Genomic DNA, 26,306 nt, shown 5'->3' with positions numbered 1-26,306 from the left:
ACAAGTAATCAGCTTTGGCAATCTTGCTACGAGAAAGCCTATGATAGAGTGGATTGGGAATTCGTGGAGGGTACTCTCGCATGCATGTGATTTTCTCAAGATTGGATCAAAGGTGTATCTTGCCTTTATCGAGAAGCTCACACTAGTCCGCTTGCTTGTGGATGTCAAGGTGAGCGCTTTTAGATTTCTCGCTCTTTATGGCAAGGATACCCCTTAGCTCCATTGGTGTATCTCATTATTGTAGAAACTTTGAGCATTTTCCTTCTCTCCAATGCCGAAGTATCGAGATTAAGATTGCCACTGTGCACCAAGGAGGAGCTTTTGGACTCTAAGTTGACTGATAATACATCAATGTTGGCTTGTTGTTGACAGATCTTCTTGAGTTCTTGCACTGTGGCCATGACATCATCCGTCTCGGTAATCTTCAACTCATTGAGTTGAGCTTTTAATGAAGCTTGCGGCTATAAGTGTTACGCTGAAAACGAGATGCAAGTGCATCCCATAATTCCTCAGAGGTTTGGGCTAGCTTTATCCATACCGGAAAATTCTAAGAGAGATTGATGGTTCAAGTTGTAGGAGATGACTGTGTGAGTCCGAAGATCCATGCCGGTCCAAGAATTCACAGTCTGATGAGTTAGTTGTGGGGTCGGGCTTTGGAGTAGAAGCATTAACGAACCGCCAAAGATCAAGACCCACCAGAAGGTTAAAGATGGCATCCTTCCACTGGAGATAATTGGAGCCAATAAATTTGGAGTCTTTCTCCAAGTGGGGAATGGTGAAAGTATTTGAAGCCATCCTCTGCATGAAAACTCCTGGGAAGTGTAAGAGAACGTAGCTTGCAGATAGAGGGTTCAGAGCAAGAGGGAGAGAAATGGTGGGAAAAAGGTAGAAGAGGCTGTTAATTCATCAAAAATATGCTTGTAGATGAGAACATAGCCAAAAACCAACCACCGCTAGCCAAAGCATAAGTTGAGGTAAAAGTAGAGGGGTGAAGACGGGAGTCCCTCCCGTTGCGCGATGAAGGCAAGAAAGAGAGGGTTCAGAAGCAAGAGGGAGAGAAAGGGTGGGAAAAGGTAGAAGAGGCTGTTAATTCGGCAAAAATATGCCTGTAGATGAGAACAAAATCAGCATGTACATGATAATATACAAGGCCATATCAAGGCTGAAACTGGCCTCATCCAATGCCCATCAAGTGTCTGCAATGAGCAAACCGCTCCGGAGGCAAACTCTTCGTCAACAGATCAGCCGGGTTGTCATCCGTATGAATCTTAACAAGCTGAATTTGCTTGTTCTCTATCACCTCTCTGATGAAGTGATACTTCATATCCACATGCTTCGTCTTTGCATGAAAGACAGGGTTCTTTGCCAACTGGATGGCACTCTGACTGTCACAATGCAACAATGGAATATCCCCTGTATAACCCAAATCAACCACTAACCGAGATAGCCATAATGCCTCCTTGCAAGCCTCTGTGGCTGCAATATACTCGGCCTCTGTAGTAGATAAGGCTGTGCACTTCTGCATCCTGGATATCCATGACACAGCACCTCCTGTGAATGTAAATACATAACCGGTAGTAGACTTCCGGTTATCTGGATGACCGGCATAATCCGAATCCGTGTAACCATGCACTAATGCATCCTGTTTGCCAAAGCAAATGCACAAATCCTGTGTGCCCTTCAGGTATCTCATGACACCTTTCACTGCTTCCCAATGCTTCTTGCCAGGATTGGCCATGTATCTAGAAACCACTCCCACTGCAAATGCAATGTCCGGCCTAGTAGCGACCATGGCATACATGAGACTGCCACAAGCTGAAGCATACGGAATCTTGGCCATATCAGCCCTGTCTCTATCTGATTGTGGGCTGTCCATAGCACTGAGTTTCACATATGGAGGCAAAGGAGTACTAGTCTTCTTCCCCCCGTCCATATTGAACCTCTGCAAGACTTTGCCAATGTATTCCTTCTGAGACAAATACAACACATGCTGATTTCTGTCCCGAAGTATCCGCATACCCAAGATGTGATTTGCATCACCCAAATCCTTCATATCAAAGGTTTGATGCAGCCTCTGCTTTAAGGCATCCATCTCTTTACGAGATTTCCCGGCAATCAACATATCATCAACATACAAGATGAGGATCAATAGACTGCCATCCAAAGCTCTCTTGGTGTACAAGCAGTGATCTATGTCACTTCTCCTGAATTTCTGTGATTTCATGAATGTATCAAATTTATGATACCATTCTCTTGGTGCCTGTTTGAGCCCATAAAGACTCTTTTTCAGCTTGCATACAAGCTTCTCCTTTCCACTCACTGCATAACCCTCTGGCTGCTGCATATATATCTCCTCATGGAGATCACCGTGAAGAAAAGCAGTCTTCACATCCATCTGAATCAAGTCCAGATCATCATGTGCAACCAAAGCTAACACAGCTCTAAGTGTGGTCATTTTGACCACTGGAGAGAAGATTTCCTCAAAGTCCACACCATATTCCTGCTTGAAGCCCTTAGCCACTAACCTGGCTTTGTATCTTGGCTTAGCATCTGATGCAACTTTGAGCCTGTATACCCACTTGCATGGCAAAACCTTCTTGCCTGCAGGCAAATGCACCAACTTCCATGTTCCATTTTTGTGCAGAGAATCCATCTCTGACTTCATGGCACGCTCCCAAAGAGCCTTGTCTGCCCTCTGTAAAGCCTCCTTATAACATGAGGGCTCCCCACAGTCAGTGAGCATCAAGTAGTCAACCCCTGGAACAAACCTGTCAGGGGCTCTGGAGGGTCTTGTGGACCTCCGTACCCAATGACCATCATTTGCAGGTTGCTGTCCAGCCTGCATATCACCCATTGGTGGCTCCTGTTCCATGCCATAAGGCTGAAAAATCATGCCCGGTATCTCCTCTAACTGTGGTATATCCATAGGGATGTCTTCTGCCATCTCTGGCTGTCCATTTGGACCATTTTCAGCACCATTTAAGGGATGGTTTTCCTGCTGTAATGGCTGATTTACAGCCCTTTGTTGTTGTCCATGATGTCCATCATCATCAAAGATGACTCTGCCAGGCTCCTGTTGCCTTGCAGGCTCCTTATACATGCATGTTTCATCAAAAATGACATCATTGCTGCGTATGATCTTTCTATTCAAGGGATCCCAAAGTCTATACCCCATTTCACCTCTGTCACCATATCCTAGGAATATGCATTTGTGAGACTTAGGATCAAGTTTGGTGCGCATTTCCCTGCGTATGTGCACGTACGCAACGCAACCAAACACTCTCAAGTGCTTGTATGACGGAGGCTTCCCTGTCCATACTTCTTCTGGCACTTTCCCACCAAGCCTCGTGTTAGGTGACCTGTTTATAAGGTGAACGGCTGTCATAACAGCTTCAGCCCAAAAACCATGAGGTAATGCAGCATGTGACAACATAGAACGGACCTTCTCCTGTATGGTCCTGTTCATCCTCTCTGCTGTCCCGTTTTGTGGAGGATCATAAGGAGTAGAGAGCTCCCTCTTGATGCCTTTAGCATCACAAAAGTCCTGAAACTGTTTGGACATGTACTCTCCACCATTGTTGGAACGCAAAGCCTTCAGTGTTTTGCCTGTTTGATTCTCAACATGAGCAACAAACTTCTGAAACACTGAGAATGTATCACTCTTCAAACGAAGAGGATAAACCCACACCTTACGTGTGGCATCATCAATAAAAGACACAAAGTATTTTGACCCTCCCAAAGAAAGCTGAGGCATCTCACATACATCTGTATGCACAAGCTATCTTGTGGGGGCACTGTAGTTGCCTACCATATAAACAATGCTCACAAAACTGAAAACTTCAAAACTTTAGAGAAGGCAAGTAACCCAAACGAGACAATTGCTCCATTCCCTTGACACTCATGTGTCCCAACCGGCTATGCCACATAGAAATTTCCGGCAGCTCGGTTGCATTTACATTAGCATGGTGACAAACACCTGCATGCATGAAATAAAGAGTGTCCACCTTAGAGCCTCTGGCAACAACCAGTGAGCCCTTACTAATTTTCCACTTTCCACGACCAAATGTGGTAACATAATCAGCATCATCAAGCTGTCCAGTAGAAAGCAGATTCTTTTTGATCTCAGGCACATGCCTGACATCATGGAGCATAAGCTGTGAGCCATCTGAAAACACAAGCCTCACATCACCTCTGCCAAGAATCTTGCATGCATGGTTATCACCCAAATAAACCACTCCTTCATTGCCTGCAGTATACCTGACAAACAAGTCTCTGCAACCTGTGACATGAAAGGAGGCACCTGAATCAATGATCCATGAGTGCATACCATGACCACCTGTAAGAAGTGAATGGGCATCAAGTGAAGAAGTAAATATGACCTCATCCTCACTGCCACCTGCATGTGACACATTGATTTCTTCAATCTTGACTCCACTTTTGCCCTTTGGCTTTACATCTTTGGCTTCATCTTTCTCTTTGTCTTTGCCTTTTCCCTTTTCTTTTTGATCATTTTTCCATTTGTAGCATTGCTTTTTAATGTGTCCCTTCTTGCCACAATAATGGCATTCCAAATCCTTTTTGGAGCGAGACTTGCTCCTTCCCCTTTCTTGGCTTTTTCCCCTTTGCTGGGATCTCCCACGTGCATTCATTGCATTGGACTTTCCAACAGAGTTGTTTTTCCTGTTCATCTCTTCTTGAAGAAGAGCACCCTCAACATCTGCATATGACAGCATAGCATGCGAATTGCTAGTGGCTGTCCTGAATGTGTCTGTAAACCGGCCTCTAGAAACCAAAGGGCGGTGGAACAAACACTCGCACATAAAACACTTCAACACCATTGAGGACCTAGAAAAGGAAAACAAACAGGGGGAGCTAGAGTGCTCCTGCAAAAAGTACACGGACACCGATTGGCCCCAAATCGCAGTGGCGCCCCTTGCGGTATTTCTTTAATTGATTATAAGAGCTTTGATTACAATATAAGGCTGGGAACTCAGCCGTCCCAGTAGAACTCCTGAAGCCTGCAAAGAACCTGCATCTGGCTTCTAATCCACACGGCATCCACAAATAAATCCAGCCATTGTTCACATCGAAAGACTCTTTCACATTGAGTCTGCATACAGAAGCTTTCTCCCATGATCAAGGCTGCCACAACCATCCATAGCCTCTCACACTATGAACAGCATCACACCCTGACACATCCAGTGCTCCTACATCACAACACAGACTCCCAAACTGTCTCTCAGAAGAGAACTCACATCACAGCACATCATACTATACAGTTGACACACCTGTACAAACTCTCTCTACCTTCCAAGGGTACTATCCATCTCTGTCATGGATCTCTTGTCCCCTGTCCTATCAGTAGCAAGGCTGTACCATACATGTGTTCACTCCTGTACCTTCTGCCTGCATGTGACCTATCTCCTGGAGAAACCCACAAACATGTTTCCTCGCCAACAACGGCACACATCTAGTTACCTGTTCCCTCATGAAACATCTGGCAACATAGAGATGCCCATAGCTGTAGTTCCCACTGTTCCTTTCTAGCAAGAGAAAACAATCTGCTCCATGAGCACACAGTGCTGTGATGTGAGTTCTCTTCTGAGAGACAGTTTGGGAGTCTGTGTTGTGATGTAGGAGCACTGGATGTGTCAGGGTGTGATGCTGTTCATAGTGTGAGAGGCTATGGATGGTTGTGGCAGCCTTGATCATGGGAGAAAGCTTCTGTATGCAGACTCAATGTGAAAGAGTCTTTCGATGTGAACAATGGCTGGATTTATTTGTGGATGCCGTGTGGATTAGAAGCCAGATGCAGGTTCTTTGCAGGCTTCAGGAGTTCTACTGGGACGGTTGAGTTCCCAGCCTTATATTGTAATCAAAGCTCTTATAATCAATTAAAGAAATACCGCAAGGGGCGCCACTGCGATTTGGGGCCAATCGGTGTCCGTGTACTTTTTGCAGGAGCACTCTAGCTCCCCCTGTTTGTTTTCCTTTTCTAGGTCCTCAATGGTGTTGAAGTGTTTTATGTGCGAGTGTTTGTTCCACCGCCCTTTGGTTTCTAGAGGCCGGTTTACAAGGTTCCGTTGCCGGGACACATCGTCAACTTTCTCAAGGAGGCGAGTCCGTGGTTGTTTTGGTCGGGACAATCGCCAACTTTCCTAAGGGGGTGAGCTCGTGGTTGTCTCATGAGAGTCACATCAAAAGCTTCAATATGAGGAAAGTGAAAAGGAAGTGCAGGACACAGTACAGGATTTTGTGTCTTTGCCTATATGAGGTGAAGAGCAAGAGCTGAAGATGAAGTTCAGGAGAAAAGACACCAAGGACAAGAAGTAGTCGGCCAGGAACAAGAAGCAGTTGAAGTGTTATGGTGCAGGAGATGCGTTGAAGGCTATGGCATTCGACAGTTAGTCACTAGTCGTATCTTCATAGAGGCTTCATGGGTTCGGAAGACAGTTTGTGGTGATCTACTATGCTTCATCGAAGACTTGTGCTTACCACTTGGGTGGAGTGCAATTTTTGGGTGCCTGAGGATGTATCAGATGAGGCTCAGATGGAAGTGGAGGAACTTGACGAGGTTCTTATTCCTGAGCATATTCTGGCACATTAGGTACAGGGTAAAGTTTCCGTCGCTATCCTGTGAAGTTCAAGAGCTGTTCACTGATGGATACGAAGTGGATGGAGGAGGTTCACTGATGGATGCGAAGTGGATGGAGGAGGGTGACTTAGCAGATTCACCTCAGGAGTTGCAGCTTTATCTTGATGCCTATGAGTTGGAGTCGACTCTTGTTACGGCTCATTCAGGTTCAGCAGAGCATAGGTCTGGAGCATTGCCTGATGCTCAAGAGGGGGGTAGCACCTCCGCTCCCTTGTTGTTACAGACAGGCTCATTTGTTATCTAGGAGTCGCTTGGTGACATCTTTGTATTCACCCGAAGGTACTGAGGCTGACAGTACATCTGCTTATGGGACTTCTATGATATTGTGTACTAGTCACAGGAGATGGTAAAGTTGGGTATGGTTCACAGTCGCGCGCACCTGGAACTCTAACTGCAACTATGGACAACTCTATGGAGGACATAAGTCTTGCGAGCAGTCCTAGAGTTGGTTTGGTTCATGGAAATATGGATCGAACTCTATTTGTGCATGTACGCATACACTTTTTGAGGTAGAGGTATTTTTGTATTCTGGTGCCATTGGATCCTGGTATCATTGAGAATACATTGGGAAATACTCTGCATTGTGTCATGTGCTGCATGTATATTGGTATGATACATCAAGTGCTTTATTATGTTCATGGATGCACCACTGGGTGTAACTCCTGCGGGATGGCCATGAGAACATATGTGGGAAAGTACTTGGTAGATGTAGTGTTTGGATGCATTGCGTGCTTTCATATGCTCATGTTGTACCTTCAGTCGTGGGTCCTGCGGGATGCCCATGGGCGTAAGGCTTGCGAGCAGCCCTTAGACTGTTACTTTGGAGTAGGTAGAGCATTTTGAGGAGCATATTGTTTGCGAATGCATGTATGTGTGTCATGCATATGTGTGTCATATGTAGAATGATGCATGGTTTTGTTTTTGGCTAACACAGGTAACGTGTTTCCATTTGGTTTTAGACTTTTGCTGTAGGTTCTGAAGGAACAAGCAAGAGGACAGTGTGGCTTATTGTGCACGATGATTGTTCTATCATCCAGATGCATTGGAAGGCCATTGTTTCTGCCATATGGGGTATCTTTGCTCACGAGATGCTTTACTGTGCCATTGAGTGCAATCGAGGACGCTTGCCATTTTTCAAGAGGGGGGTATGTCACGACCCTGTGTTTTCCTCTGGACAAGATGCAGATGTGCACGGGGACATGGTGGACAGTGTGAATGGCATCAGGTGGGAGTGAAGATGGAAGCCCATGTGTGGATAACCCCATGTGTGAAAGGGGGCAAAAGAGACTTTAATTTAAAAAGGTTTTATAACCTTTGGTGGGGCAAAATTAAAGTTATGAAGGTTTCAAAGCCTTGAGAGACCCCAAGGCAATTTTTAGAGACTACTCCACTTTTGGAGGCTCTGGTCTCTCTCTTGCTTCTCTCTCTTGCTTTTGGGGAGGCGTGCAACTTCTCATGCGTGGAAGGGAGGAGAAGTGGGTCGACTGCATGTTTGCTGCAGGAACAGGCTGCGCATATCAGGCTGCTGCTGGTACAGGCGGCGCAAGCAGGTCTGTACGACTGTACGGACAGCTGTACGGACAGGACAGAAACTGGTGCTGGACAGTTCTGCTACAGGCGGCGCTGGCCAGATTTGGTTGTGCAGGTACAGGCGCTTACAGGCAGGTGTACGACTGCAAGTACAGGCGCTTACAGGCAGGTGTACGACTGCATGCACAGGTGTACGGACAGGTACAGCTGGTACAGGCGGTTGCTGTGCGACAGCTGATACAGGAGACAGCTACACACGATTTGGTACGGGTGGTTGCTGGTGTCGACCTGTTCGGATAGTTGGTGGCAGGCGTGTGCTTTTTGGAGGACGCCGTGCTTTTGCAGAAAAGTAGACAGAGGCTGGTTTCTCTGGACATAAAGGTGAACAAGGGCTGGTTTTCCATGAACATAGACATCATGTCGATGGCGTTCAACTGATGGAACTTTCAGCTTCTATTTGCTTTGGATTCGGGACTGTTTTGGGACAGTTTATGGGCTGTTTTTGTTTGGTTGCAAATTTAGCTATGTGCTTGGGTTTTTGGCTGCAAGTACAGGTCATGTGGTTATGTTTCTTGGCATGGGAGTGAAGCAAGCTCGCATGGCAGCATACTATACAGTTGACACACCTGTACAAACCCTCTCTACCTTCCAAGGGTACTATCCATCTCTGTCATGGATCTCTTGTCCCCTGTCCTATCAGTAGCAAGGCTGTACCATACATGTGTTCACTCCTGTACCTTCTGCCTGCATGTGACCTATCTCCTGGAGAAACCCACAAACATGTTTCCTCGCCAACAACGGCACACATCTAGTTACCTGTTCCCTCATGAAACATCTGGCAACATAGAGATGCCCATAGCTGTAGTTCCCACTGTTCCTTTCTAGCAAGAGAAAACAATCTGCTCCATGAGCACACAGCCATGCGAGCTTGCTTCACTCCCATGCCAAGAAACATAACCACATGACCTGTACTTGCAGCCAAAAACCCAAGCACATAGCTGAATTTGCAACCAAACAAAAACAGCCCATAAACTGTCCCAAAACAGTCCCGAATCCAAAGCAAATAGAAGCTGAAAGTTCCATCAGTTGAACGCCATCGACATGATGTCTATGTTCATGGAAAACCAGCCCTTGTTCACCTTTATGTCCAGAGAAACCAGCCTCTGTCTACTTTTCTGCAAAAGCACGGCGTCCTCCAAAAAGCACACGCCTGCCACCAACTATCCGAACAGGTCGACACCAGCAACCACCCGTACCAAATCGTGTGTAGCTGTCTCCTGTATCAGCTGTCGCACAGCAACCGCCTGTACCAGCTGTACCTGTCCGTACACCTGTGCATGCAGTCGTACACCTGCCTGTAAGCGCCTGTACTTGCAGTCGTACACCTGCCTGTAAGCGCCTGTACCTGCACAACCAAATCTGGCCAGCGCCGCCTGTAGCAGAACTGTCCAGCACCAGTTTCTGTCCTGTCCGTACAGCTGTCCGTACAGTCGTACAGGCCTGCCTGCGCCGCCTGTACCAGCAGCAGCCTGATATGCGCAGCCTGTTCCTGCAGCAAACATGCAGTCGACCCACTTCTCCTCCCTTCCACGCATGAGAAGTTGCACGCCTCCCCAAAAGCAAGAGAGAGAAGCAAGAGAGAGACCAGAGCCTCCAAAAGTGGAGTAGTCTCTAAAAATTGCCTTGGGGTCTCTCAAGGCTTTGAAACCTTCATAACTTTAATTTTGCCCCACCAAAGGTTATAAAACCTTTTTAAATTAAAGTCTCTTTTGCCCCCTTTCACACATGGGGTTATCCACACATGGGCTTCCATCTTCACTCCCACCTGATGCCATTCACACTGTCCACCATGTCCCCGTGCACATCTGCATCTTGTCCAGAGGAAAACACAGGGTCGTGACAGTGTCCCAACTCTCTGGCAAAGTGCATAACAGAAAAGTGGCTTTGAACTCATCGTCCATTGCCAACTTTTGATTTATAACTTGGCTGACAATACCATTAAACTCATTTAAATGGGCTGTCATAGACGCCCCTTCCTTCATCTGAAGACCTATGAGTTTCTTCAACCAATACACTTTGCTTGAGGCACTTTGTTGGGCATACAAGTCCTGCAATCTCTGCCACATTCCCCAAGCTGTCTTCTCTTCACGAATGCTGAAAAGTAATGAGTCTGACACAGACAACATGATAGTAGATCTTGCCAGCTCATCCATATCTTCCCACTCTTCAGCAGTAAGAGAAGCGGGCATCACACCCCTTTCTTTGATAGGTTTGTGCTGCTTTTTCTGGAGCAACACATTGTAGCATTGGGTTTGCCAAATATCATAGTTATGCGAGCCTTCAAGCTTCTTGATGTGAAGCAATGAAGAGCTCTCACCTGTGGTTGCCATAGCAAAATGCAACCTGTCAATGCCTGACTCCCTGCAAAATGTGCAAACACTGCACCAAAAGCACACAAAGTGCTCACAGTTGTTCTCCCAAAGTTTATCTCCCACTGCGGAAGCACAAATGCAACTTTTCTCCCACTTTATGTGATGAAAACACCAAAATCTGGTTGCTGCAGATTTTGGACAGCACCTCAAATGTGCTCTTTTGCCCTTCCAAAGTACTGTACAGCAGTACCAAGTGCTCACCAATGATGTACCAAACCTGTACCGGCAAGTACAGCAGCTGAAATTGAACCTTTTGGTCACTCAAAACAGTGTACAGCCATGCCAAAACTTGCACAAAGCTGTGCCAAATCTGTACCAGCAGGTACAGTAGCAATAAATGCTCTCCTGGCTGTCCAAATGAGTAAAAATCAGACTTTTACAGTCCCGAACACTGCATAAAACAGTCCCGAACAGAAATTGGGCAAAAGCCCCTTGACTGCAAGCTGATTTTTGAGGATTCAAGGCATAAATGTCTTGCCTGCTGCTTTGCCAAGCTCAACAAGCATACAAACTTGAAAAGCCCCTTGATTTGAGATCAATTTCTGATCATACATGGTACATTGACGCACATGAAGGCATCCAGAGTGTTCACGATGCTTCCCCCTGGCCACATATACATCAAATACATGAAAGCCCCTTGATTTACAGGCACATTGAGTGCTTGTAAGGCATCAACACATTATCCACAGCATCAAATGCGATTGCCTGCATGCAAATCAACCAAATCGGCACAAAAGCCCCTTGATTTGCACTGCAATTTGTTGCAATTTTGCCCAAATGTGCGATTTTTCACATCATACAGCATGTATGAGTGCTTAATTGCACAATTACATCAAAAGCCCCAAATTTCGACATCCAATTTCCTGCAAATTGATCCTGATTGTGACCAATTTCCTGCAAATTGATCCTGATTGTGACCAATGTCACCCAATTTTGCCAATTTTGCTCAAAAATTGAGCAATTCGACACTTGTATCTGCTCAATTGCAAATAATGGACATAAAAATTCCCGAAATTGAAGCAAAATACCTCTAATTTTTTGATTTTTCTTCAATTTGCTGAAAATTTGATGCTGTTGCAGAAAAGGGAGAATGATGCTGCTGCTGTTCTGTGCAGAAATCTGATGCTTTGATGCGCCTGCGGTTTGACGTTTGCCTGGGGCAGTCGTGAAGAGCCTTTGTGCCCTGGAAAACTGCGCAGAAAGCGAGCTCGAAGAAGCCTTTCTTTCCAAGGCATCGTCGTATAGATAGAGAAGGCGTCAGCCCCACCAGTTCCCCAGCGAGCGAAAGGGCCCCCTGGAAGGGTTCTGCAGTTCTGCGGCTGTTGTGTGTGGCGCCGGTTGTGGTACGCAGCCTTCTCCGCCTGCGTATACACACCCGCCTGATGCTTTTACACACACGCTTACGAGCTCGCCTCCAGCTTCGCCTTCGCTTAACGCCCGCCTGACGTATTCGCCTAGCGCCTACACGACTAGGTGGCCGGCCGACTCCATATGCCCAGCAGCCTTCGCTCAACGCCTGGCGCTTCAGTTTCGCCTAGCGCCTTCTACACCCCGTGCGTTACACGCTTGTAGTCGACTGTGTATCCACTCGCTGCTCACGCTGAAGGGCCAGCGCTGCTTCACCGTGTAGAGCTACCACACTCGCCTGCGTGCCTGTACTGCAGAAACGCTGACACGACTGCAGACTTGTGGCTTATGCTACACGTAGAAATGGCTGCGAGTGTTGATGCCCTGCAGGCCTTGCTGCGAGTGTTGATGCCCTGTTGTATGACAGCAGCAAAGCAAGCAGCTCGTTCAGCTATCAAGGAGAAGAGGGAAGAGGGAGGGATCACTAAGCTCTGATACCAGTTGATGGGAGAATTAGGGTTAGGTCAAGTGGGAGACATACACAGAGAAGCAAGGGAGAGAGAGAGAGAGAGTTGTGGGGATAAGTCAACTCATGAGGCATGAGTGTGTGACTCCCCTATCACACATGTATATTGCACTAGTACACAGTGCACTTAGTACATTAAAAGTACTAAGTGTACTATGTACTATAACTTATGGGCTTGTACACACTATAAGGGTGGGCATAACGCCTTTACCCCAACAAACACAACCAAAAACCAACCACCACTAGCCAAAGCATAAGCTGAGGTAAAAGTAGAGGTGTGAAGACGAGAGTCTCCTGATGCGCGATGAAGTTTGGGTGGGTGTGGCAACTAGAACCTGACGTTCTAGTTTGGGTGGGTGTGGCAACTCTTGTAAGCCTAGTGGGGCGTGTAGTGACAGACTCAACCATGTGTCCAAGACATAAAGATATAGAGAGAGAAGGGAATAGGGATCTTGCACAATACACTACAATAAGCGAGGAATAGGCCCCGTCCACTCTCAAGAATTTATTCAGGAACAATCCACGGGCATGCTGGCCAGGACCAGTACAATCAATGAATACAAAACAAACAAATATGCCGATGTAGGATATCCAAGTCGAGGCACAAGATCTCTGATGCCAAGCACACCACGGGAATAACCCACAAGTATCTCTCACCGGGCTAGTACCAGATCCAAATCCAAATCCAAATCCAATGAATCCAAGTCTAGATCCAAGTCCAGATCCAAGTCCAAATCCAAGTTCAGATCTAAATCCAAGTCTAAGTTCCATGACCAAGTTCTATGTTCATGTCCAAGCTTCATGCCCAAGCTATATGTCCAAGTTCCATGTTTATGTCCAAGCTTCATGCCCAAGTTCCATGTTTAAGTTTCATGCCCAAATTCCATGTTCAAGTTCCATGCCCAAATTCTCCATGTCCAAGCTCTCCATGTGCAAGCTTCTTTCACCGCAAGAGAGGAGGTGGTGCTTCTTCAAAGGGTGGCAACCCTCCAAAAAAGGCGGCTAAAAGGTGGTGTTGATGGACGTAGCAAAGAGGGCGGCAGCCAACAGCAGGCGACGGAGATGGCTTTGGGGTTAGCTCTAGGGCAATGGAAACGTCGGCAGCGGCGGGCTCTGGGTGCCGGCGGTAGGCGACAAGCGGCTCTGGGGCTGTGGCACTGCTAGTGGTTCAGCTGGCAAAGGCAGCTCTACAGACAGGGCAAAGGCTGAGGGTGGAGAGGGAGATTTTGATGATGAAGATGATGATCAAGCCTTCCAAGATGGCTCTCCAAAATTTTTATGATCTTTGCAAGAGAGTACAAGCTTCTGATGGGGAGAAAACAGGGTTAGGTTAAGAGTTCATGTGGGAGACATACACAGAGAAGCAAGGGAGAGAGAGAGAGAGAGAGAGTTGTGGAGATAAGTCAACTCATGAGGCATGAGTGTGTGACTCCCCTATCACACATGTATATTGCACTAGTACACATAGTGCACTTAGTACATTAAAAGTACTAAGTGTACTATGTACTATAACTTATGGGCTTGTACACACTATAAGGGTGGGCATAACGCCTTTACCCCAACAACCTCCCACTTAAAGGCAAAGTGCCCTTAAGTAAAGGAAAAGAAAAAATCAGCATGTACATGATAATATACAAGGCCATATCAAGGCTGAAAATGGCCTCATCCAATGCCCATCAAGTGTCTGCAATGAGCAAACCGCTCCGGAGGCAAACTCTTCGTCAACAGATCAGCCGGGTTATCATCCGTATGAATCTTAACAAGCTGAATTTGCTTGTTCTCTATCACCTCTCTGATGAAGTGATACTTCACATCCACATGCTTCGTCTTTGCATGAAAGACAGGGTTCTTTGCCAACTGGATGGCACTCTGACTGTCACAATGCAACAATGGAATATCCCCTGTATAGCCCAAATCAACCACTAACCGAGATAGCCATAATGCCTCCTTGCAAGCCTCTGTGGCTGCAATATACTCGGCCTCTGTAGTAGATAAGGCAGTGCACTTCTGCATCCTGGATATCCATGACACAGCACCTCCTGTGAATGTAAATACATAACCGGTAGTAGACTTCCGGTTATCTGGATGACCGGCATAATCCGAATCCGTGTAGCCATGCACTAATGCATCCTGTTTGCCAAAGCAAATGCACATATCCTGTGTGCCCTTCAGGTATCTCATGACACCTTTCACTGCTTCCCAATGCTTCTTGCCAGGGTTGGCCATGTATCTAGAAACCACTCCCACTGCAAATGCAATGTCCGGCCTAGTAGCAACCATGGCATACATGAGACTGCCACAAGCTGAAGCATACGGAATCTTGGCCATATCAGCCCTGTCTCTATTTGACTGTGGGCTGTCCATAGCACTGAGTTTCACATATGGAGGCAAAGGAGTACTAGTCTTCTTCCCCCCGTCCATATTGAACCTCTGCAAGACTTTGCCAATGTATTCCTTCTGAGACAAATACAACACATGCTGATTTCTGTCCCGAAGTATCCGCATACCCAAGATGTGATTTGCATCACCCAAATCCTTCATATCAAAGGTTTGATGCAGCCTCTGCTTCAAGGCATCCATCTCTTTACGAGATTTCCCGGCAATCAACATATCATCAACATACAAGATGAGGATCAGTAGACTGCCATCCAAAGCTTTCTTGGTGTATAAGCAGTGATCTATGTCACTTCTCCTGAATTTCTGAGATTTCATGAATGTATCAAATTTATGATACCATTCTCTTGGTGCCTGTTTGAGCCCATAAAGACTCTTTTTCAGCTTACATACAAGCTTCTCCTTTCCACTTACTGCATAACCCTCTGGCTGCTGCATATATATCTCCTCATGGAGATCACCGCGAAGAAAAGCAGTCTTCACATCCATCTGAATCAAGTCCAGATCATCATGTGCAACCAAAGCCAACACAGCTCTAAGTGTGGTCATTTTGACCACTGGAGAGAAGATCTCATCAAAGTCCACACCATATTCCTGCTTGAAGCCCTTAGCCACTAACCTGGCTTTGTATCTTGGCTTTGCATCTGGTGCAATTTTGAGCCTGTAAACCCACTTGCATGGCAAAACCTTCTTGCCTGCAGGCAAAGGCACCAATTTCCATGTTCCATTTTTATGCAGAGAATCCATCTCTGACTTCATGGCACGCTCCCATAGAGCCTTGTCTGCCCTCTGTAAAGCCTCTTTATAACATGAGGGCTCCCCACAGTCAGTGAGCATCAAGTAGTCAACCCCTGGAACAAACCTGTCAGGGACTCTGGAGGGTCTAGTGGACCTCCGTACCCAATGACCATCATTTGCAGGTTGCTGTCCAGCCTGCATATCACTCATTGGTGGCTCCTGTTCCATGCCATAAGGCTGAAAAATCATGCCCGGTATCTCCTCCAACTGTGGTATATCCATAGGGATATCTTCTGCCATCTCTGGCTGTCCATTTGGACCATTTTCAGCACCATTTAAGGGCTGGTTTTGCTGCTGTAATGGCTGATTTACAGCCCTTTGTTGTTGTCCATGATGTCCATCATCATCAAAGATGACTCGGCCAGGCTCCTGTTGCCTTGCAGGCTCCTTATACATGCATGTTTCATCAAAAATGACATCATTGCTGCGTATGATCTTTCTATTCATGGGATCCCAAAGTCTATACCCCATTTCACCTCTGTCACCATATCCTAGGAATATGCATTTGTGAGACTTAGGATCAAGTTTGGTGCGCATTTCCCTGCGTATGTGCACGTACGCAACGCAACCAAACACTCTCAAGTGCTTGTATGACGGAGGCTTCCCTGTCCATACTTCTTCTGGCACTTTCCCACCAAGCCTCGTGTTAGGTGACCTGTTTATAAGGTGAACGGCTGTCATAACAGCTTCAGCCCAAAAACCATGAGGTAATGCAGCATGTGACAACATAGAACGGACCTTCTCCTGTATGGTCCTGTTCATCCTCTCTGCTGTCCCGTTTTGTGGAGGATCATAAGGAGTAGAGAGCTCCCTCTTGATGCCTTTAGCATCACAAAAGTCCTGAAACTGTTTGGACATGTACTCTCCACCATTGTTGGAACGCAAAGCCTTCAGTGTTTTGCCTGTTTGATTCTCAACATGAGCAACAAACTTCTGAAACACTGAGAATGTATCACTCTTCAAACGAAGAGGATAAACCCACACCTTACGTGTGGCATCATCAATAAAAGACACAAAGTATTTTGACCCTCCCAAAGAAAGCTGAGGCATCTCACATACATCTGTATGCACAAGCTATCTTGTGGGGGCACTGTAGTTGCCTACCATATAAACAATGCTCACAAAACTGAAAACTTCAAAACTTTAGAGAAGGCAAGTAACCCAAACGAGACAATTGCTCCATTCCCTTGACACTCATGTGTCCCAACCGGCTATGCCACATAGAAATTTCCGGCAGCTCGGTTGCATTTACATTAGCATGGTGACAAACACCTGCATGCATGAAATAAAGAGTGTCCACCTTGGAGCCTCTGGCAACAACCAGTGAGCCCTTACAAATCTTCCACTTTCCACTACCAAATGTGGTAACATAATCAGCATCATCAAGCTGTCCAGTAGAAAGCAGATTCTTTTTGATCTCAGGCACATGCCTGACATCATGGAGCATAAGCTGTGAGCCATCTGAAAATACAAGCCTCACATCACCTCTGCCAAGAATTTTGCATGCATGGTTATCACCCAAATAAACCACTCCTTCATTGCCAGCAGTATACCTGACAAACAAGTCTCTGCAACCTGTGACATGAAAGGAGGCACCTGAATCAATGATCCATGAGTGCATACCATGACCACCTGTAAGAAGTGAATGGGCATCAAGTGAAGACGTAAAGAGGACCTCATCCTCACTGCCACCTGCATGTGACACATTGATTTCTTCAATCTTGACTCCACTTTTGCCCTTTGGCTTTACATCTTTGGCTTCATCTTTCTCTTTGTCTTTGCCTTTTCCCTTTTCCTTTTGATCATTTTTCCATTTGTAGCATTGCTTTTTAATGTGTCCCTTCTTGCCACAATAATGGCATTCCAAATCCTTTTTGGAGCGAGACTTGCTCCTTCCCCTTTCTTGGCTTTTACCCCTTTGCTGGGATCTCCCACGTGCATTCATTGCATTGGACTTTCCAACAGAGTTGTTCTTCCTGTTCATCTCTTCTTGAAGAAGAGCACCCTCAACATCTGCATATGACAGCATAGCATTCGAATTGCTAGTGGCTGTCCTGAATGTGTCCCAACTCTCTGGCAAAGTGCATAACAAAAAAGTGGCTTTGAACTCATCGTCCATTGCCAACTTTTGATTTATAAGTTGGCTGACAATACCATTAAACTCATTGAGATGGGCTGTCACAGACGCCCCTTCCTTCATCTGAAGGCCTATGAGTTTCTTCAACCAATACACTTTGCTTGAGGCACTTTGTTGGGCATACAAGTCCTGCAATCTCTGCCACATTCCCCAAGCTGTCTTCTCTTCACGAATGTTGAAAAGTAATGAATCTGACACAGACAACATGATAGTAGATCTTGCCAGCTCATCCATATCTTCCCACTCTTCAGCTGTAAGAGAAGCGGGCATTACACCCCTTTCTTTGATAGGCTTGTGCTGCTTTTTCTGGAGCAACACATTGTAGCACTGGGTTTGCCAAATATCATAATTATGCGAGCCTTCAAGCTTCTTGATGTGAAGCAATGAAGAGCTCTCACCTGTGGTTGCCATAGCAATATGCAACCTGTCAATGCCTGACTCCCTGCAAAATGTGCAAACACTGCACCAAAAGCACACAAAGTGCTCACAGTTTTTCTCCCAAGCTTTATCTCCCACTGCGGAAGCAAGAATGCAACTTTTCTCCCACTTTATGTGATGAAAACACCAAAATCTGGTTGCTGCAGATTTTGGACAGCACCTTAAATGTGCTCTTTTGCCCTTCCAAAGTACTGTACAGCAGTACTAAGTGCTCACCAATGATGTACCAAACCTGTACCGGCAAGTTCAGCAGCTGAAATTGAACCTTTTGGTCACTCAAAATAGTGTACAGCCATGCCAAAACATGCACAAAGCTGTGCCAAATCTGTACCAGCAGGTACAGTAGCAATAAATGCTCTCCTGGCTGTCCAAATGAGTGAAAATCAGACTTTTACAGTCCTGTACACTGCATAAAACAGTCCCGAACAGAAATTGGGCAAAAGCCCCTTGACTGCAAGCTGATTTTTGAGGATTCAAGGCAGAAATGTCTTGCCTGTTGCTTTGCCAAGCTCAACAAGCATGAAAACTTGAAAAGCCCCTTGATTTACAGGCACCTTGAGTGCTTGTAAGGCATCAACACATTATCCACAGCATCAAATGCGATTGCCTGCATGCAAATCAACCAAATCGGCACAAAAGCCCCTTGATTTGCACTGCAATTTGCTGCAATTTTGCCCAAATGTGCGATTTTTCACATCATAGAGCATGTATGAGTGCTTAATTGCACAATTACATCAAAAGCCCCAAATTTCGACATCCAATTTCCTGCAAATTGATCCTGATTTGACCAATTTCCTGCAAATTGATCCTGATTGTGACCAATGTCACCCAATTTTGCCAATTTTGCTCAAAAATTGAGCAATTGGGCACCTGTACCTGCTCAATTGCTTGAATTGATAAGAAATTCCCAAAATATTAAAGGCAAATACCTCTGAAATTTCTGATTTTTCTGAGTTTCTTGACTTGCAGGCTGAGATGGAGGCGGTGGTGGCGGCAACTTCGGTGCTGGGCAGCTTCTGGAGCAGCTGGGCAGCCACACCTGGCTGTGGGCAGCCACGTGTGCTGGCTGTGCAGTTTGGGCAGCCACGTATGTTGGTTGGGCAGCCTGGGCAGCCACGTGGGCTGGCTATGGTAATGGGGCTTTCTTCGTTTCCACACGAGGAAGTGCTGTGTAACGCTACATGGCGCTGGCGACTAGGCGATGGCGACTAGGCGAAGTCGGTAGCTCTGCCTTCGCTTAACGCCCGCCTGACGTATTCGCCATCACTTCAGTTCGCTGCTCCACGCTCGACTCAAGTATTCGCTTGTTTCTTCGCTTAGCGCTGGCGCCTTCGCCTGCGTGTGATGCAACGCCGCCACCTAATGGATAGCACTACACGTATTCGCCAAGCCTGCCGTTGACGCCTACTGTTGACGCCTACTGTTCGGCTGCTGTATTACTCCTTGTAGCGCTTCATGCCGACTGGACATCCTGAAAGCACAGCTTCTTTGCAGCAGCGTGGCAAGCTGCCATGAACACGCTAAGGCTCTCACCAAGGCTATTCGTACTGCAGGAAACCTGCTCCGCCTGCGTGTACACACCCAAGCCAGTCACTTGCTGCTAGCTCTGATACCAGTTGATGGGGAGAAAACAGGGTTAGGTTAAGAGTTCATGTGGGAGACATACACAGAGAAGCAAGGGAGAGAGAGAGAGAGAGAGTTGTGGGGATAAGTCAACTCATGAGGCATGAGTGTGTGACTCCCCTATCACACATGTATATTGCACTAGTACACATAGTGCACTTAGTACATTAAAAGTACTAAGTGTACTATGTACTATAACTTATGGGCTTGTACCAGGGTTAGTTCCGTACGTCGTACGACTGAAATCGTACGTACCTGCCGTACGGTACCGTACCGTACGTATTCGTACGATACCGTACGGATTTTTTTTTTTTTTTTTTTTTTTTTGGGTGTGGTGGTGTTGTTGTTGTTGTTGTTGTTGCGTGGAGCAATTTCAGTCTTCTAGAGAGCCATTCATCGCCCTTTGCAGCCTATAGGAAGCTGTTTGTCAGGAGCGTGTGCACTTGCCATTGCCATATTAGGCAAGCGATCATATTGCCCGATGAGGAGGAGGAGGCAATCTTCATAGAGCTCTATAGTGAGCTTCCATTGCCCCCTCATGATGATACCCCACTGCCTAGAGAGCCCTTGTTTGATGATGATGGCAACCTACTTAGCGAGAATGATCCCTAGAGTGTCTCGTCCACCTTCGAAGAGTCCTCTTCAGAGAACTCTCTTGATGGACACTCTAGTAGTGATCATGTTGATGATCATGCAGATGTTGGTGATGATGTAGACTTTTGATATGTTATAGCTCTCTAGGCATTGGGCATCTATCTCCTTCTAGCCCATCGATGATGTATTGTAGTATGTAGTATACTGTATCATGTATGTACGCATGTTGGCGGTCGCCCATGCCATGAGTTTTTGGCCTATCCTTTTGTAGCAATTTTGTACTCTAATGGCATGATGACATTATGTTCATGGTTCTACTATTTTGTAACTTCTTGTCTACAATTTTTAAGTTTAGGAAGTATTTTTTTAAAAAAAACGTACTAATATCGTACCGTACCTCAAAAAATTTTAAGGTACCAATTAGTACCGTATTTTATCGTACCGTACCGTATCGTACCTTTCGTACTAACTAACCATGGCTTGTACACACTATAAGGGTGGGCATAACGCCTTTACCCCAACAGCTTCTTATATACTTGATAGGGGTGCTTGCTTTTGCCAAGCTTTGCTTTTGTTTTATCTTCTTGCTTTTGCTTTTTCTTTATTAAATATTATTAATAATAGCCAAAGTTCTTGATTTGTGCTTTTACAACTTCAGGGCCTTGCCTTTTCGCCTTGGAGCTACTTTTTGAAAAAGCAGCTTTTAGCTTTTTGATCCAATTCGATGTCCACTTTCCAATGGTGCCCTCAGCTTTTGGTCAACATAGTTTGGCTTTTTGCTTTTTGTTGCTTTTTGACCAAGAATGGTGCTTTGTCCAATGCCAATTTTAGGAACCCTGTTCCCATGTATCCATCAACCTGTCCATGAGTCCAGGCATGAGTTCCATCATGTCAAATGAGCTAGGAGGGCCAAATAGTTACGACTCTCCATACGAAAACTTAGCCTGAAGATTAAAAACGCAGTCCACCTTCTCTGGGAAGAAATAGATATAGGTGCTATCTAGCAAATCCTCAGTCTTGAACCCGCTCTAATACCATGACAAAGTGCCAAACAATGAAAGAGAATTGAAGTTCACAAATACAGGATGCACAGGAAGAGAAGGAAGATCATATACACCAAAAGGTGGTTACAAAGCTGGAGTAGGTAGCACGAGGCACACCGTAGGTACAGCCAAGATCTAAGAATATGCGAAAAGTGAGATAATAGAACTGGAGGCAAAGCCCATGCTTATATAGCACCTAGAGAGCCCACGATAAAGCAGGCCGATTCGAGCATAAAAGGGAACATGCTAGAAAAAGGTGTAAAAAATGAAAAAAAACCCCAAAAAATAAGGGAAAATTTCCCAGCTTGGCAGAGGTCCTTGAGGTGCAAAAACATCGAGAAGCACCCAGATTAGTGGAGACGACCACTCCAACAACATCTTGCTGATAAAGTGATGCATCAAATGGTTCACTTGCATCTTGGAGACTAATCTTAACACCTGTTTGTACTGGTGTAGCAATAGGCTTACAGTCTTCAAGACCAAATTGTGTAAGCAGTCTCTGTATGTACTTTGACTGCAACATCACAATATCATCATCACACTGCATAAACTGTGCTCCCAAATAATAATGCAATGAGGTGAAATTTGTCATCTCAAATGTCAATGTAATTCAACCTTGAAGGCTTAAATCTTCTCCTCATTAGGGCCTCTGACCAGCATGCCATTAACTTATAAAATGATGACCAAAAACAATCTTTACTCTTTACATATACGGTACTCTCAGTTGGACTGTTGTAAAAATCATTTGCAACTAAGTATGTATTTTATCTTCTCATACCATACTATGGGAGTCATATAATGCTTTTCTTAACTTGCATACTTTAAATTCTTACCTCTTGTCAACAAAACCATGAGGTTGAGATACATAAACCTCCTTATGCAAGTCACCATTTAAGAAGGCAGTCTTGATATCCAATTGATATACATTCCAACAATGATGCGTTGCCAATGCAATAATACACCTGATTGTAGTCATACGAGACGTGGGTGCAAAGGTCCCATCATAATCTATGCCCTTCTCTTGAGTATGATCCTTTGTAGTCATACGAGACGTGGGTGCAAAGGTCCCGTCATAATCTATGCCCTTCTCTTGAGTATGATCCTTTGTAACAAGCCTTGCCTTGTAGTGATCACAACGTTAACATCTGCTTTACGCTTTAGATTATAAATCCACTTTGTATCCATGGCCTTTTTACTGTAAGGCAAATTAGCTAAATTCCAAGTGTCATTTTTTAGGATTGACTTGTACTCATCGTGCATGGCATGCATCCAATGATCATTTCCGTATGCTTTCTGAAAGGAAACATGTTCCTCTTCATTACATATACTGGCAACAAGAGCATAATCTAAAAAAGAATAAGATGCATGATGAGAACCTACATGTGTCTTGCCAGGTAAAAGAGTAGCTAATTGCTGTCCCGCTATGTGTGTGCCAACCATTTCGGCATACTCTTGGACGCTTGTATGGTTGCTCTTTACTCATCCATTCCATCATCCATGATTGCTTCGTAAATAGGTTGATCTATGGATTGAAATTCGAGTTGATTTTCAGCTAGTATGGGTTGATTTGGAGTACATTTTTGAGCATTCATTTGCTCTACATATGGCTGCTCGACATTGTACAAAGGCAGGAGTGTCTCAAAGATGTTTTGTGAGCATATATTTTGCTATTTTTTTACATAACATCATGGGCTAAATTGAGTTTTCAACAAAGACTAACATCACTACTCACCAAAATCCGATTTGTAGCAAGTCTATATCCTTTGTTTTTTGAGCTGTATCTTACAAAAATATATTTTACAGTCTTTATCATTTAGTTTATTGCGTTGCTGCTCATGCACAAGAACATAAGTAAGACAACCAAAAACATGTAAATGAGCCGTAGGGGGTTTCTTGCCATTTCAAGCTTCATAAGGAATAATTGCTTGCAAGGCCTTGGTGGGGCATCTGTTTAGCACAAGTGGCACACACAACTGTCTTTAACTAAAAAGCATGAGGCGAATCTTGGTCTTTAACCATGCAACATGCCATCTCCATGAAAAATCTGTTCTTCCTCTTAGCCACACCATTTTGGTGAGGTATATAAGGCACTGTGCATTGATGTTTTATGCCTCTTTCAAACATATATACATGAAACTCCTTTGACATGTACTCCTTCCTCGATATGTACGAAGGGTGCCAACTTTACATGCAGAAGCATTTTCAGCCATAGAAACAAAGTGTCTAATAGCAGAGACTAACAACAAGCTCCAAATCTTCTCTATTAGGGCGAGGAAGAGGAACATGGGGAAGAGTAAAGAGCCAATGTCTAAGACTAGCTCAAACTGAATGCAATCGGAATGGCTGTAAGTAGATGATGATGGAAACTTGCAAAGTATATGAAAATTACAAAGTGTAGATTGTGGAAATGATACTTAGCAGGAATGCAAAAATCGATGATAATATTGATGTTCACAAATCTGAAAGATTTATTCTCTAATTACACACATCAATCCCTACTTTTCATGTCCTTAACTTTGATTCTTTTTCTTATTCACCATTAAAAGTCATTGAATTTGGCTTATTTTGGGATACATAAGACTTTGCTTCTGAGATATATAATCTTACACTTGATTAAGGTATTTTCAATTTCTTGATTTAAGGGTTAATCAAAACATTTGTTCTCTAAAAGTATACTTTCCTTGGCAGAGATTGATCCAATCTAACCATTGTTTTTTATTCAACTTGAATTTTTTAGAGTCAATTCTAGGGTTTTGACTTAATCTTGATCTTAATCCTACTTGCATAGAAGATCACTTCTCTTTCTCTCTCTAGGGTTTTCTCTTCTCTCTAGAATTCTCATTCTAAAGTTCTCTCTCTAGAATTCTTTGGTTGAACTTGGACTAATTCTTAGAAAGAATTTTATATACCAATTCTAGCAATTTTTAATTGAACTAAGATATTTTTCTCCATCAGAATGCTATTTTCTCTTTATTATCTGTAAGAATTTTACATACCAATTCTAGCAGTTATTTTCTCTCTAGGCCTAGGGCCAACCCTAAATTCATAAAAAAAATCAATGCTTTTAATTACTTCCTTTCACTCATAATTTAATTTAAGGGTTATTCTAGACTTATGTCAAATTAAAGTATTTACATTAAAGGTTTCTCCACAATTCGATAAATTGATACATTATTCAATGGTTGGAAATAGATTATCCTATATCTTTGTTGCATTAGACATGGTATCTTCCATGTTAGTGATAAATTATTCTATGGTTGGAAATAGACTATCCTACATCTTTTTTGTGTTAGGCATGTTATCTTCCATGCCAGTGATAATGGCAAAGAGAGTATTTGCATCCCTTCATCTCCAAGCAAGGACAAGGTTGATGGACAACATTTGTATCCCTTCCAATCTAGGCCAAGGTTAGTAGTAGGTGGTATAGGGTTACCACTCATTGGTGGGGGGGTGAACATCAACACCAATAACGGTGTCCCAAAGCTCATAGGAGAATAAGATAACCTTGAGAGCTTAAACTTCTAGAGAGGATAATTAGTTCCGTTAAGTTTTCCATCAACACCAAGAACAGTGGCGGTGGACGGGGTTTGTGGTCTCGTATCGTGGCGACATTGACCTTTTTGAGGTCCACACTCTCACTTTTCCATTCTTTTTGGGCACTATCACTATAGGTGAGATCCATTCAGTGTGCTCTATCTCGTAAATGAATCCGACAGTTATGAGCCAATCAATTTCTTCTTGGACCATCTTGGAGTATCTGGGGTTTATAGGGTATGCTCTTTGCTTCACTGGCCTTGCTCCCACGACCACCATGGGGATGGTGTGTTTGACCACTTTAGGAGGTACACCTTTCATATCCGTATACTTCCAGGTAAAGCAATCTTGGAATTCTGTGAGGAGGGCGATAAGATTTTTCTCGTCTTTTGCAAAGTGGTCTTCCCCTATATAGATGGGTTTTGGATGTTCCCCTGGGCATGTCAGATTGATTTCCTTGATCGTGGCCGGATCATCATAAGATGTTCTTGGCTTCCCATCATGGGTTCTTTGGGTCTTTTCCTATTGTACAAAATAGTCTCCTACCTTGTAGGCCCTGAAGTGTTTGGAGACTTGTTTAGTCTCCTCAGCTTTAGCGCTTTCCTTCTCCATTATCTTTTTGGCTTCTTGCTCGGCTAGTGCTAATTTTTTGTTTCGTGCTTTGCATGTAGAGCAGCAAAGCTTTTAAGGTTAGGATTGGGAATCAAATGACTCTTCTTTCTTTGTGATCATGTTGTTAACTGGAATGGGGAACTTGTCGAGCTCCTTTTGCGAAACTTGGCAGAAGTAGGAATGTGCGTTAATAGCTTTCACATATCTCAGTCAATGTTCTTCCGATTCTATCGGGAAGATGTAAACCTCCTTTCCTGTGAATCCATTTGATTTATGGGGTTTGCAGGAGTGGTTTTCTTGTAATGGTCTTTCCTCTTTAACGCTCACAAGTTTATGGCTTGTAACATCGGGCACACACACGACGTTAAGCATGTGGAGGGATGTGATCTCCTACCCGTTAGCCGTAGCGAACCTTATACCCGTGTGTTTTGGAAGTATGTCTATGATAGCTAGGATGTGCATCCAATTCTTAGAGTCTTCTAGCTTTGGGAGAGGTGCAAATTTCTTTGCTATTGCGTTTGTCATCCAACATTTTATGTTAGGTTTGGCATAAGTGTATTGTTGTGGATCTTGTAGTCGCATTTGAAGACATGATAGATATATCATTTGAACCATGCATCCTTATTTTAAAAGGACACTACGC

General features: G+C 44.6%; 3 protein-coding genes across 4 annotated transcripts in view; 2 read left to right on the top strand and 1 right to left on the bottom strand.

Moving 5' to 3' along the window:
* Positions 1–23,268, top strand: part of LOC147605919 (uncharacterized) — a 59,787-nt gene extending 36,519 nt beyond the window's left edge. Inside the window, exons 7-8 of one of the 2 annotated variants that reach the window (XR_015265021.1) lie at positions 22,912–22,979; positions 23,070–23,267. The gene's annotated coding sequence lies outside the window, so the exon portion shown is untranslated. Of the gene's footprint in view, positions 1–22,911 lie in introns of both variants that reach the window. The other variant, XR_015265020.1, reaches the window with a different exon arrangement.
* Positions 7,714–8,561, top strand: LOC147605921 (uncharacterized). Its single transcript, XM_086792717.1, has 2 exons — positions 7,714–8,320; positions 8,375–8,561. The coding sequence occupies exons 1-2, from the start codon at positions 8,111–8,113 to the stop codon at positions 8,483–8,485; spliced, it is 321 nt and encodes a 106-aa protein (XP_086648843.1). The 5' UTR covers positions 7,714–8,110; the 3' UTR covers positions 8,486–8,561.
* On the bottom strand, positions 8,878–10,061 carry LOC147605920 (uncharacterized). Its single transcript, XM_086792973.1, has 2 exons — positions 9,571–10,061; positions 8,878–9,516 (listed from the first exon to the last, which is right to left on the bottom strand). The coding sequence occupies exons 1-2, from the start codon at positions 9,778–9,780 to the stop codon at positions 9,406–9,408; spliced, it is 321 nt and encodes a 106-aa protein (XP_086649099.1). The 5' UTR covers positions 9,781–10,061; the 3' UTR covers positions 8,878–9,405.
* Positions 23,269–26,306: the final 3,038 nt, after the last annotated feature.

Source organism: Cibotium barometz, chromosome 58, assembly GCF_041138505.1.
Source record: "Cibotium barometz isolate CiBa-2024 chromosome 58, ASM4113850v1, whole genome shotgun sequence".
Taxonomy (NCBI): Eukaryota; Viridiplantae; Streptophyta; class Polypodiopsida; order Cyatheales; family Cibotiaceae; genus Cibotium; species Cibotium barometz.
Note: the sequence above shows the minus strand (reverse complement) of the source record. Positions and strands in the feature narration are given on the sequence as shown.

Coding starts and splice junctions, on each gene's coding strand:
- LOC147605921 (XM_086792717.1), top strand. CDS start 8,111: ATGCGTGGAAGGGAGGAGAAGTGGGTCGACTGCATGTTTGCTGCAGGA. Junction 8,321..8,374: donor GTACAGGCGCTTACAGGCAG/GTGTACGACTGC, acceptor CTGCATGCACAG/GTGTACGGACAGGTACAGCT.
- LOC147605920 (XM_086792973.1), bottom strand. CDS start 9,780: ATGCGTGGAAGGGAGGAGAAGTGGGTCGACTGCATGTTTGCTGCAGGA. Junction 9,517..9,570: donor GTACAGGCGCTTACAGGCAG/GTGTACGACTGC, acceptor CTGCATGCACAG/GTGTACGGACAGGTACAGCT.